The following is a 14,507-nucleotide window of genomic DNA, read 5'->3' on the forward strand; positions in this document are numbered from 1 at the left end:
GACATTGGTACTGCGAACGACGGGCGATGATGCGTCGGTCGGAGATGAATGAAAACACGTTGGCGTGGAGATTGGAGCATAGAGCGTGAATTCTACTACCGAGTGCTTCCAAACGTCTCGTGCTTTGTTATTACGAAAAATACACGAATAATTATAAAGGAAACTCTACGCCTTTTCAAACGGTTTTCTACGATTGTGATTTGTGTTGCAACGTCAGCCGCAACGCCGACGTGGAGAAAACACATTAGTCAGCACGTGACAAGCTGCGCTTCGTTTGTCCAGTAGTTCTTTTGGTACTAATTTTTTTCTACGTCTAGTGTATTGAATGCTTACTGTTTTGAAATATTCCATTCGAAGAATGTGTTGTTTAACAAATTGGCAAACAAGATTCAAGGCACAGTTTACTAGTAATTTTTATCAAAAATGTTCTTTAACTTAAACAAACGTTATAGTTGAACATCTTGTTTTGTTACTTACTATACATTTATTTCGACCATGTGCTTGAGAAAGGAAAGAATCTGAAATATCAAGTATCAGCAATATTTAAATACATTTTCATGAACAATTTTAAATTGCAATGCTTGAATATTAAAAAATTGTATTTCAGATAACATCCCTTGAATGGCTTTGGATGCAGGAAGGATGAATCTGGGTGGAACCAAACTTAAAACTAAACTGCCAACGATACCAGGCACTAAACCTTCATTACGGAATTCGCAATTGCTCATTTCAACAGGAATCCCTTCTTTAGACAATACGATAGGCGGAGGTTTACCTATTGGTTCGATATTGTTAATTGGTATGTAAATTTGTATAATTATTTTAAATCAGAAATGCCTATGTCGCTCAAAGCATATCTTAACACTGAAATAATAATTTCTTACATGATTTTATATACATTCTCTAGATCCCCTTGTTTTTGGAATGTGGGTGGGGAATCGTATAGATGCTTGTTAGCATCAAAATTATTAAATTGATTAGCAATTTAATAGTGATATTATTTTTCTGATTCTATCTAAGAATTGTGTTATAAGACCAATATGCAGAGCGCAGTTCAAAGATCTAGAGAATGTATATAAAATCACATAGGAAATTATTATTTAAGTTTTAAGATTTCCTTAAAACTGACATAGGTATTGTTTTATTTAAATTATATAATTATATATTTCTTTGATATACATACATATTTTGATTATATTATTTGTTTAATTATAAAACACTACTTTAATTCTTAGTTGGTGATGGCAATCGTCACTCGAGACCCGATATGTACTCTTAGTTTTTGAAGACTATTCATACATTATTTTATGCCACAGGATGAAAAAAATTTTTAATTAAAAAATTGCTGCTTTTTGTACTGATGTACTGTATTTATATACAAAGCGACCTTTTGATTATCGAATAGAATATAGATCAAAAATAACCTAGCCATAGTCCGAAAGTTAAATGATATTTAATTGAATTGCACATGCATATATAGTCACAAAATCAATTATCCAAACATATAATACTAAAAATTTGTTTTATGCTTACAAATTCATAAAATATTATAATTTGTTATGCAAACTTAATTGGAAGTGAAAACCTGCTTAGCAGTGGTATATTTGCATCAAAAACAATTTTGTATTTAAAGTGAAGAAGAATTCACTGATCTGTTATTAATAAAATCAGATTGAAAGATTTATTCTAATAAAATTGCAACAAAACGCGGATTCTATTTTATCTCTATCTAAAGATAAATCTATTTTTACTAAAGTTTGGAAATATACGTAAAAGATGATAAAATTATGATGGAAAATTGTAAATAAGACAATCTTACGTATAGTTACTAAACTAATTGTCTGGACACAAAAGTTTACTACATATTAAATAAAAGCATATTTTGAAGTGTATCAAAGGTTTTTGTTTTCAATCAAGTTTTTCTAAAAAATTCATATTTGATGAATTTGCAGCATAAAATAAATTTTCGTTACGGATAATTAGTATTGTGATTGTTAGTTTAATTTAATTTATAATTAATGAAAGTAATTTATTTGCAGAGGAAGATAAGTATGGCTTCTACGCTAAAATTGTACTGAAATATTTTATGTCGGAGGGAGTAGTGGTGTCTCAGCCTATATTGATTGCATCTCAAGATGTCCAGCCTTCTCAACTTGTGTTAGAATTGCCTACAGTTACAGATGACTCGGAGAAGCATACTAAAACAACTAATGATAATGTAGAGCCAATGAAGATAGCTTGGCGATATCAGAATATGAAGATGGTAGATCCAACTCCAATGGGAGATCAGACATTCGGTCATTACTACGATCTCACAAAACCGATGCAGCGGGATGTCTTAGAACGTGCTGACATTAAACAATGGCAATATAATGAGGAAATGACACTGAATGAGAACAATAAATTTAAGAATGCTGCATATACTGATTTGTTATATACAGTAGAAAGAACCTTACGTGATGGACAATATTATCTCTCTGAAGCGCCAGATCAGAAAAAAATTTTAAGAATCGCGATTCATTCTCTGGGATCAAGATTATGGCTCAACGACACAGAAAAAGATTCGAATAGCGATCTGTTAAAGTTCTTATATTGTTTTAGAGCACTTTTAAGGAATTCCTATGCGGTCGGCGTAGTCACAATACCAATTAATAATTTTGACAACACAGTAGGTATTAAGAATTTATTTCCTGTTGTCACTTACACAGGGACCAATTTTATACTATGTATTTTTTAGGATATTGTTATTGAAAGAACTGAGCATTTGTCAGATATAGCGATCGGATTAGAATCGTTTGCAGGGTCCACAAAAGAGATCAATCCGTTATTTAAGGAGTATCATGGTCTTTTGCACATTAAGAAATTGTGTGCATTAAATGGCTTCTCACACGGCTGTGTACAATACAAAGATTTAGTATTTAAATTACGCCGTAAAAAGTTTCTCATAGAAGTTAGTAGACTTTAATGTTTTTATTTGACATTAAAAAAAAAGAGTTGTTGATATGTAAAATTTTACATTATTTGTCCATTTCCAGGTTTTACATTTACCGCCCGAATTTGCTGATACATCACAACGGGAGCAAGATGAATCAGTAGCTGGTACAGGATGCGCAAGTGGTGGATCTCATAAAAGTGTACTTGATTTTTAAAATCATGAATGTTATATGAAATCAAATACGATACTTTTAATATGTACAGTATTTTCATAATATTAAATATTTATTTTGTTAAAGTAAAAAGTTCATTATTTCAATTGTAATTCTTATGCTCTTCATATTTGTCTTAATCTTTATAAGATATTCTAAATTTACTATTTTGGGATGTATGCTTGTAATTTCGCTTCTTAACGAGCAAGTAGTAAACCAGAATTTTTAGTGTACGTTTAGGTCACGCCTATCCCGTTTAACGGGAAGTGCATGGTGTAGCGACTGAATTAATGTAGAGAAGAGGAGATAGGCTTCGTGAACACTTACAATAATGCGCATAAAATATCTTTGTGTTGTGTTACGCTGTACATGGGCTCAACTTACAAGTTCGTTTACACTGTAGAAATATAATTTTTTATGGGAGATTCCTGTAATGAATTCGGAATCTTCAGAATGATCATTACTACATAATTAATGTCTACTTTAGGAAAACGAAATAATAAAACACTCTTATAGCAGGCATGCTTTTTGATAAGTTCAAAATGTTACAGATATAAAACAATTGTATGTTTAATGACTCAAATTTTCATTATGAACTTATCAGAAATTGAATGCTATATGATAATTGAAAATTTAACAATTTTTGAATCGTTTAAATCATTAAAATGCTATTTTTCTATAGAAAAATAATTGAAATCATAATAATAAAAAATGTTAGCCATTTTGTCAAATTCTCATCATTTTCTAACTTCACGTACGAAACATACATTTAAAATGGCAAGCACGACCTACGACCTTTTTTGTAATTCTCCTTAAACTTCTCGAGGTATCGTGTTGTTACCTTTAATACTTCGAAGCAATTTAACAAAAGACTTTTTATGACAGGGATATACTTATCAAAATGCTACATACAACCTTGGCTAAAAATATTAGATATCTTACATTTTTAAAAATATTTCTAATTGAAGAGATTTAAACAGAAATGCGAATTATCCTTTGTTTCAAGAATTGTTCAAATTTACAATTACTGCCAGTAACCAATGTATGAAATAATATCGATAAAAGAATTCTAAAAATAAAGAAAAATATATAAGTACTCAATACTTTTGGCCAAGACTATATGTGTTGCTGAAAGATAACACGGTAACTTATTCAGATACACATTATACAAGAACTCAAATAAAAATACATAAATGCACAATTTCAATATTTAACTATATGTATAAAATATGATAAATACATAATGTAAAAATATATAAAATAATACAAGTAATATTTGATCTAAGTATCAAATAATAATTTATGAGTTTGAATAAAAATTAAAATACGAAAGCGTATTCTTAGAACAACAGAGTGATCTGATCAGCTAATAAAAGTTTCCCTTGTCATTTGACGAGCCTTCGTCGACTCAAATCGTACACAAAACCGATCGGTGGCGTAAATATCCGTGTGTGTGTATACAAATTTTTCATTCCCCTCTCCAGTCTTTTTCCATCCACACCTTTCTACTTCCTTCCGGTTCCGTCCGGTCGGTCGCGCATGAGGGCACGCAAGCGCGCTTATAGACCCCCGACGCTGTTGTGGAGTCCATCCACCGCATATGGAGGGTTTTCAGTCCGTGAACATACGCGATCAGGTCCACCTCGAATACCGAGTCATAATACGCAGTGCAACTCGAGTCGTCGGATAATTTAATCGTGCAAGACGAACTATATTATGCGGTGGGCCGAGTGCGATCGTCGAAACTTCACGTGAAAGTGACTTGCGTTAATTATTCATTAAGAAGCGAGCGTTTTCGAACGTAACGATGGGAACTAGGAGATTAGCCAGATCGCGCGCTTTTGTCTGTTGTTCGAATATAATTTTCTTGGTAAGTTATCGGTTACTTATTTGTTTCAGATGTAGCTTCAATTTAAATAATATTTATTTTTAAACAATTTTGATTAACCCGTTGTGGTTACACTGGATCTAGATGACCCAAGGCCATATATAGTTATATATATATATATATATATATATATAGTTTTTGACACAAAAAAAAATTTCTTCATATTATTTTACTCCTTCAACATTGATTTATGTCATTTCGAGATTTTCATTACAATTACCAACTTCAATCTTCAAAATAAATATACTTTTTGAAAAGCTCGATATAATACTATTTTTTCCTTAAAAGTATACTACTTCTGGAGTAGAACCCCGGTAATAACTTTGATTTTACTCAAAAATTAGAATTTTCAGGAATTTTTTAGTACAAAATGGCATTTTTCAAAATTTTTTTTCCTCGTGTCGTTTCAATATTAAAAAATTTAATAAAGGATACATAAACGATTTGATTACGAAGAAGAAGTCTTAAACTTCATTTTTGTAAAGGATTTGAGTCGATTCATCAAAAGGAACGCAAATGGCAACTGTTTTTTTGCGTTGGGTCAACTGGACCCAGTGTAACCATTACGTTATTTTTTGGAGGTGTAACCACAACGGGTTAATAAAGATTTTTGAAAACACATTTAACAAATGAGCATATCTATGTGAAATAATAATATACTTAAATATAATAGTACTTAATCTGAATAAGGTTTGTTTAATTTATTTTATTTCTTAATAAACTCTGTTAATTATTTTCCTATTAGTCTGAGTATTTCGTGTTTGACTGATTTTTGTTCGTACAAATTTTTCGCAAGTGCAATGTAAATTATTAAATTATATATTATATTTTATTTTCTAAAGTAAAGTTCTAATATTTATTCTAGAAATCTGAAAGCATGTTCGTGAAGTTTTAGAGTTTTTTAAACCATTTTCAATAGATGAAAAAATAAATAGATTCGAGATACCCAACATGATAGATATGAGATATTGTTTTGATCTTGGCACCGTAAGTGTTAAATAGAATTAAAAAAAAAAAAGAAAGAAAGAAAGAAAGTGTGCCTTCCCAAACAGCATACAATATTTATAAAAGATTAATAAAATATTTATTTATGTGATCTTAGATTGAACAAATTATAAAAATAATCACAATCATCTCATACATATAAAAATATTTACAAAATATGTATAAAGTATTTAGTTTATATTTTAACACGTTGAATAAAGATTTGATAATGTTTTTCTTCATGTATGTAAAAAATGTATAAAATATTTATATTTTTAAAAATAAGTAGAATAAATATTTATGAACATTTATCGTAAATATCGTATGATCTTCGGATTATTCAGCTACTTTAATATAATAGTCTGATGAAAACTGAATCAATATTGTTTTAACGCAACATGATTATTATAAACTGTTTAGCGAATCGATAAAACTAATGGAATTCCTTGAAAAAAAAGTTGATAAACTTGTTCCAATAAACTGATTACTGATAAGTAATTGATTAGATTTCGTTAATTAACTGATAAAATATCATCAATTACTGATCAGTAATCAGTTTATTGAACCAAGTTTTATTGAAACAAGTTTATCAACTTTTTTTTCAAGGGTAAGATTGTTTCTCTCCCCCTTTCAGATATCAGGTTTCGTTTTGATGTCTTTGGGAGGATTGTTGTTAGCCGACAATGAACGGATTTTATTATCGCGTCTACTAGGACCTGGTGACATTCACCCCGATCAACCACTATTTTATTATTTGGCTTTTGCTGTAGTTGCATTAGGATTTCTCATCGCTGTCACCGGACTACTCGGATGCTGGGCGGCGTGTCTCTTTAATCGCTGCATCACGATCTCCGTAAGATCTTTTTTTTTTAATTTTGATTAATCTGATATGTTTAAACAATTTAAATATTTTACGTGCAATTTATATGTATTCTCTAAATCTCATAGAGTGAAATGTCACTCTAAAATAATGAAAATTAAGCCAATACAATTTTTCAAGTAATTTGTTACTCTAATTAGAGTAAAAATTCACTGTTGTAGAGTAAAAATTTATTTCTATAAAATAACAATTGAGCCTGTGCAATTTTTCAAATAATTTTTTATTCTACGAAATTTAGAGGGTACTTTACAATTTTTTAAATAATCTTTGAGAATAATGCATTATTATTATTATTTTCATGTTATGTGATATATGTTTGATAAAAGTGAAATATAAAAGTATAAAATTTACATTTAAAACAAAATCTATTCAATTTCTTCTGCACAATTTTGTTTTAGCGATAAATTTAGTGGTATACGAGGTAATAAAATATACAGAACTAGCTTACCATAATGTCGATCTCTCCTTCGCGTATTTAAGTAGGAAAGAATTTCTCATTTATGTGTTAACGTTGTTTATCGTGTATCGCGAGTACAACATGTGTTTAAATGCATCAATCAATCCGTGTTTTATGCGCAATGTTATCTTGTGAATTTACTACGATGTTGCTCGTCGAACCTATCTGAAACAGCAGATTTTCTACTTCGGAGTGAGTTCGGACTCGGTCATGCATCGTTGCTCGGAAACGGATCTGCTTGTATGCAGACACGCGCGTAAATAAAAGGAGGGCGCGTTCGAGCGCCGCGTAAAAACACTAATTATGCGCTCATGGCTCGGACGAATGAGAGTCAGTTCGCTGAGGAAATGAATGCCACTATTTTTCCCATTTTTAACACTATTTAAATATCAGTTGCAAAAAGCATTATGAATTGGATATACTGTATGAGCACATTACTATTTTAAGCTAATATTAAAGAGAGCCTTCCCAGTTCTTTCACATAATATAAAAAACTTGATTGAATTCTGAGAATAGTTTACAATATTACAGTAAGTTTAATATATAACTGTTCTCAATTTTTTTTAAAATTTGTTGAAAAAACTGTATAGTTTTTTATAAATAACTTTCTAAAATAGCATTAAATTTTATGGGAAAGAGTTTCAAGTAATTTAGTCGCAAATAAAATTATAAGAATTTTTAAAAATTATATTTCTAAGAAAGAATGAAGAATTAAAATAACACTTTGGAGTTGAAAATAGTTTTATCGTATTATTTTCGTGTAAGAATATAGAAAATGTTTTTGAATTATACAATTCTCTTTAAATATTACACCATACTAATGAAAATGTGGCAATGTTGCTTTTTATTACATTTAAAACATTATTATAAATAATTTTTATGTACTTTTTTCTTCAATATTCATCAATATTAAACATTTTTATATTATTGTTTAAATTTTGTTCAATATTTATTATTTTAAAAAATTAGTACTGAAAATATTTGTGTTAAAAAATATATTTCAATGAAAAGTCACGTAAAAGTTTCTCCATACTTTTAGGCTGGAAAACTTCCTTAAATTAAAAAATTAAATAAATAACAAATTTGTGTTTGAAATTGTCTGTCTTACTCTTATAACGTGAAAAATTGAACATGGAAATCGATCTTTTGATTTTCTGCTTTCTAGTATCTCTTAACAATAATATTGCTGTTCTTCGGTGAATGCACCGTGTGCGTCATCGCTGTCTTCTGGCCTCATATACTGGGGATCGACGTAAGACCGGCGCGTCTGATACGTGCTCTGCAACGCAGTTATGCTGTACCTGGACGTGAGCAATTCACGGCTGCCCTCGATCTAGCGCAAACAACAGTAAGTTTGTATGTTGCCTATCAAAATTAAAAGTAAAGATATAATATTAATAAATTTTTCTAACGTTACATTATTGTTAAATATTTAAGATTATTGTAATAAAATAAATTACAGCAGCTTGAATGCAGAAGTTTCTAAGCTAATTAAGAGGATTTTCTATTTTATCACACTAATTCGTTTTAGGAGAATTGTTTGAAAAAACAATTAAATTTTTTTTAAATTATTTTTCATTCTTTATTTATTATTATTTAAAAACTAATTTCTTATTTTTTTATAAAAAAAATAATAAATTAATAGATTCATTTAAGCTCTACACAATTCATCGGTAACCGTAACTCCGGATTTTTCAGTGAACTAAAATTAAAAAGTCAAACAATATTTTAATCAGAATATTTGCTTCGAAATATTGATCTAGAGATCTAGAATTTTGATAACTTTATTTCTTATATTTACATTATTAATAAACTATTATTAATAAATTGTTGTCTTATTTTAAAAGTAAAGAACAAGAAATAACTTTAAAATATTTATTCACTTTTCCAAAAAAGTTTCTAAAAATTTCTTAAAAGAATCAACACGACAAAGTAGACCTTTTTAACATAATAAAGACTTTGATAAGCAAAATTATATTATATAATAAGTCATTTTATTATCACGTGTACGCTGTATGTTATACAAAAAGAGTTTTTATATTTCGTTTTTATAAAAATTACAAAAATACAAAAAAAAGAAATGTATTGTAAATATCGTGCGTAATATTTACTTTATACATTGATATATTGGAACTTGATATATTGAAAAAAGAAAATGTACGCACAGTTGTTCTGACCACTTACAGTTTGCCTGTTGCGGCATAAACGGAAGCAGCAATTACGGCACGTCGTGGTGGCGGCTGCAGGAAGTCGGCCGCAGAGAATTAGTGGTACCTCTCAGTTGTTGCACCCTGAATAACGCCAATGAGACAAACTCCTTCCTCAACCCCAAGCCTGCCAATCTCACTCTCTGCCAGACTCTGAACCCTGCCGAACATCAATACGCCCGACACACTGCGGTATGCACGATAATGAGGAAGTTATTACCTCCTTGCCATGCCGCGCCGCGCAAACGTATGCTAGACGAACTTTCCGAATCGGTTCGCATTAAGGACCAAACGCGGATGTCTGCATACCAAAGGGGAACAAATTACGTCTTCAGCGTAGAATATCGACATATTCGCGATATTTGCACGAAGCTTTATGACGCTGTTCTCGCTTCACGAGAATGGAGAGGTGTTTAAAAGTTTATTACAGCCAGAAATATCCCCCTTGCGCAAACGTAAACTCGTTGTTGCTAAAAGATATTAAAAAAAAGAAAAAAAAACGCAAACTGTAATTTCATTTTTAAAACTATCGATTTGCTTTCGCGGCCGCGATATTCAGCGCTACGACTTTTTGCACTTTGTTCCCGAAAGTTTGCGATAAAACCGGCATGATCTTGTACACTAGGAAAGAGAGTCGGTTAATGGCTTTGGTCTCGTTGGAGACCCCTATAACAAGACTGCAACAGAATTTATCAGAATGCGGGCAGTCAGCCCTTTGATACTTTATGGTACTTATTATGAAACTTTTATAACAATATTTTGCTCCCTATTAATGCATTGTTATATAAAAATTATATAATTTTATCCATGTATTTAAAAAATATTTAAAAAATATATATTAATTGTATTTATTATAATATAGCTCAGAATTATTACAGCGTAGAAACATTGCTACATCTTTGTCTTAATAATAATAAATTCATAATTATAATGTATAAATATTATACAATATATGTTATTAAAACTATTAGTTCTGAATAGAAAATTATCGAAAATTAGTCCATCAGGAAAAATGTTAATCTCCAACAACTTTGCACGGTGATTTAAGGTATGAATGAAAAATCGAAATGCTTCAATCTGGTTAAAAATTGTATAGAATGTTATCTAAAGCATAAAACTAAGCATTTACATAAAATTAACATTATATTAAAATTTTTAAGTGATTATAATTTCTAAGAAAATAAAAATTTAAGTTAAAATGTAACGACAGATGCATCGAACGATTAACATATTACGTTACTTTTTAAAATTTGATGTAAATACAAATTATATTAATAATTGGGAAATTTCAACAATTGTTATGTTCTCGATAAGTTACTTTTGCTGAAATCTGTATCAATCATACCTTCTGAATTTGTCACCGATCAATAGCGTTCAACTAGGGCAACGAAAGATAGATTGATGCAACTCCAATCAATAATATCTACTGTTATGTATGTAACTTGTTTGTTTAATATTTAGGGTTGCCTTAAGTATATTGAGAAGTGGATGCAAGATCAGGCCTTGATCTTGTTGGCCATCGTATTAGCCGTTATGCTCGTCGAAGTCATGGCGCTCCTCAGCATACTTCTCGCTTGCTCCCGTGAGAACAGAAGAAGTAAATCGCAAGCGTCGACTTTCACTTCCACGCAGACTTTAAGTCCATTCACCGAGAGCGATCACGATTTTAGTAAGTTTCTTTTAAGCTACAATTTAGATCGCGTGATTTCGAAAATATTTGCAAGTACTGAGAAGATTTTCTAAACGCTTTGTCGCATTGATTATTTAAAGATTATTTAGGTTTCCAAAAACTTTCTTTTTAAAAAAATGGATAAATTTACTTTTTATTTTTATGTATTATTGTCTGAAAATTTATTTTTTATATTTTTTTTTAATAAAAAATATGAATAATAATTTATGAACAATAAATCTATTTTTCTGCACGATTCATCAATGACTATAATTCTCAATCTTCCGATAGATTAAAATTAAAAACTCAAACGTCATTTTAATCAAACACGATTATTGTCCGAACGTCAAAAATATTGTGAAAATTTTTTTTATATTTTTTGGAGCTCAAAAAAATAAAGTGAAAATTAAACCTCTTTTTTTAAAACAAGTACTATTTATTTATTGAGCAAAATCAAAATTTCTGGTTTTGATGATAGCTGCAAGTGTTGTGATTAAAATAACGTTTGAGTTTTTTTGTTCACTGAAATCATTTATTTGTTCGGAATCATGGTAAATTGTTCTGATAAATTGTCGTATAGATCTATGATAAACCGAGGCGAATCGGATCAATTTTTCTAGTGAGAAAAAAAATAATAAGAAACTAATTTTGTGTCATAAAGTTTTACTATTACTATCAATTTTAAATCTTTACATCTTTGTCTTGAGTTTTATATATTAAAATAAAATATAAATTAACATGATATTTCTTATTGCACATGGAAAAAAATCAATATGAAATTGTTCGATTCGTCCCAACGTGAGAGCGAAGTGGATCACTAGTTTAAAAGAAATAAAATTAAAAAAAATAACAATAAATGAATAATTTTTTTGAAATAGCCTATTAAGCCTTTTTGTTACAAAATTGGGATCGTGATTTTTTATAAAGGACAAAACTTCTTCGTGCAGTCACCGTGATCTTTGTGCTTGTATTATCAATTAACACTGAATCACACGCAATAGAGAATTATTGTCGATTGTTTCCGCTGCAGGAGAATGCGGAAGTAACGGCATAATAAAACAGATCGTATGAAATAAGAAACTAATGATAACTGCCTTGAAATTTATAGTGATTCGATTCATCTCAAATATCTACCATATTGATAATAAATTACACAGTTCAACTTGAAATTTTTTTAGACCACGAACTAGTTCAATAAGTGATTCTTATAGATTCTATATTTTTATCGCTGAAGATGAATCTACAATCTATGAAATTGCTCTACAATAATAGGTGTATTAAAAAATTCAATGTTGTCAAACGTTGCACTAAATTTCATGCAGAGATTTTTCAGTCATAGATCATTAAATTTAATATATAATACTTGTGTAACTTAAAAATGTATTAAATTTCATGACATTTTTAACAATGTTTTTAACTTTGTGCCGAAAAGAATGTTTTTGTTTTTAACTTCAGAATTTTTGGATGTTATCTATTATTTTATCATGATGATAATCCAATTTGTCTGGATTACAGGTATAGGCATCGAGAACAGGATGCATACGGCCGGAACGACGTTCGGTGCCAAATCATGAAGGTGGCTGGAGGGCAGCGAAGAACGGACAGCAGTCGACGTAAAGGACGCGAGTAAGCGAGAAATATGCGACGATACTAAATATAACGTGTTAGCGACAAGCGGGAAGAGCATAATCGAGGAATGGCGAAATCCTCCCAAATATTCCGATGATCTGCTGCGAAGCGATCAGGTGTACGAGGAACGAGCGGTCGACGTAGCAATCGACAATCGTCTTCCGGAGCTTCCTAAGAGACATCCGCAGTACGCATCGCTGCCGAAGATCGTGATCGATAACACAAATAAAAACAGCAACGATGACAAAGTGATTAAGATTAAAAAACCACAAGGTGGTGGCACCGTTAGAAGCATCCCCATTAAAGATTATCAGGCGTCGATCGTGCATAACATTGGCACCTTGAGACGGTCTATGGCACCTCAGTCGCAATTCGAGTCTCTGGTCTCCGAACCCGAGAAGAGCGTTTATATGCCGTTGAGGAAAAGAATTCCTCTAACTAGCAGCTCGCATCATCGATCCGCATCGCAGACCACGTGTATCGCCGCGCAAACCGCCAGTAACGTTCAGAAGAAATCTTACTGTTTTTGCGACAATCGGCATGACCTACGCGGCTTTTATTGCGCCGACTCGAAGAAGCGCTTCGAAGAAGACACTCAATACTCGAATAAGACGGAGGACGAACGGTCGCAGGATGATTGTCGCGATATAGACGAGTATTTTCACAGGAGCTCACGTGGAAGATTCAGCTCGAATGATCAGCGGGTTTCAAGAAGAACGCGCGAGTCTTCGGGAAACGCGGCAACGGTAATGTCGACCGAGAGAACGGAAGAGGAAGCGAAAGCGATCCAGTTAGCGGAGGGTCACGTCGGTCAGAAAATATCGGCTTACGAGCAGAACGCTCGACGTAGCTTGCGCGTTCCCAGTCCCAGGTATCGATCGCTCTTCGAGGTAAAGGGACATCGTACCATCGGTGTACCGTTGGTAGGTATGCATAACGCTTGCGGCTTACCCGTCGTGGCTTCGTGGCACGATCAGCACGAGCTTCTAGACTCTTTGCGGATCAGCCGCAGAATCGCGGGAGCTGCGGGATCCATTTACAAGGGTCCTCGCACGATCCCGAACGTGCGACGTCGGGCGCAACCAAAGAGGAAGGCGCCGCAGCCGGATCGCGAAATGATCCATACGAGAGACGTTGATCGACAATACGGTGGCGTTAAAAGATCGACAATCAGATCGGCGGGGTATTTGGATGCCATTCGTGACAACGGCAGGTCTAAGAGGAGGCATCGTCGCTCATCGTTCACCATGACGAAGGGATCGCTGTCCTCGAAAAATTCTTTCAAGAAGCCTAGAAGATACGGAATTAAAGCTAGTTCGCTAGTGGATACCTTCGGCAGGAGGTCGATTAAAGGAGGAAGCGCGAAACGGACAACTTTGTACGCGAAAGACGACGGGGAAGAGCCGGTACAAGTTCTCAAAGGCTTATGTTTAAACCCTCTGGCGCGTGCCAACCCGGAAACGGACATGATGTGGTGAAGCCAGAACGTTCTTATCTGTTTGTCTGCTCTGACCAATTATTACGTTTGTATTTAATTATTATTTTAGCAAGCCATTTAAGATAAAACAAAAAAAAAACGTTGAGCAATTACGCAAGCGCTAAGTATCGTTTGGTTAACTATTTAATTTTAAATAGTAATGAGTTATT

General features: G+C 32.1%; 2 protein-coding genes across 4 annotated transcripts; both read left to right on the forward strand.

Moving 5' to 3' along the window:
- Positions 1–9: 9 nt before the first annotated feature.
- On the forward strand, positions 10–3,253 carry LOC105200717 (elongator complex protein 4). Of its 3 annotated transcripts, none has more exons than XM_011168387.3 (5): positions 10–293; positions 608–799; positions 2,040–2,668; positions 2,738–2,950; positions 3,036–3,253. In XM_011168387.3, exons 2-5 carry the CDS (start codon positions 622–624, stop codon positions 3,147–3,149), a joined length of 1,134 nt encoding a protein of 377 aa, XP_011166689.1. In that variant the 5' UTR covers positions 10–293; positions 608–621; the 3' UTR covers positions 3,150–3,253. The 3 variants fall into 3 exon arrangements, with proteins under 3 accessions (XP_011166689.1, XP_039301873.1, XP_011166690.1); XM_039445939.1 differs by lacking the exon at positions 10–293 and adding an exon at positions 386–407; XM_011168388.3 differs by lacking the exon at positions 10–293 and adding an exon at positions 393–530.
- Positions 3,254–4,683: 1,430 nt separating this feature from the next.
- Positions 4,684–12,976, forward strand: LOC105200716 (tetraspanin-9). The gene is made up of 6 exons (XM_026138486.2): positions 4,684–5,016; positions 6,653–6,871; positions 8,521–8,703; positions 9,542–9,754; positions 11,024–11,231; positions 12,747–12,976. Exons 1-6 carry the CDS (start codon positions 4,954–4,956, stop codon positions 12,803–12,805), a joined length of 945 nt encoding a protein of 314 aa, XP_025994271.1. The 5' UTR covers positions 4,684–4,953; the 3' UTR covers positions 12,806–12,976.
- Positions 12,977–14,507: the final 1,531 nt, after the last annotated feature.

Source organism: Solenopsis invicta, chromosome 2, assembly GCF_016802725.1.
Source record: "Solenopsis invicta isolate M01_SB chromosome 2, UNIL_Sinv_3.0, whole genome shotgun sequence".
NCBI classification, from domain to species: domain Eukaryota; kingdom Metazoa; phylum Arthropoda; class Insecta; order Hymenoptera; family Formicidae; genus Solenopsis; species Solenopsis invicta.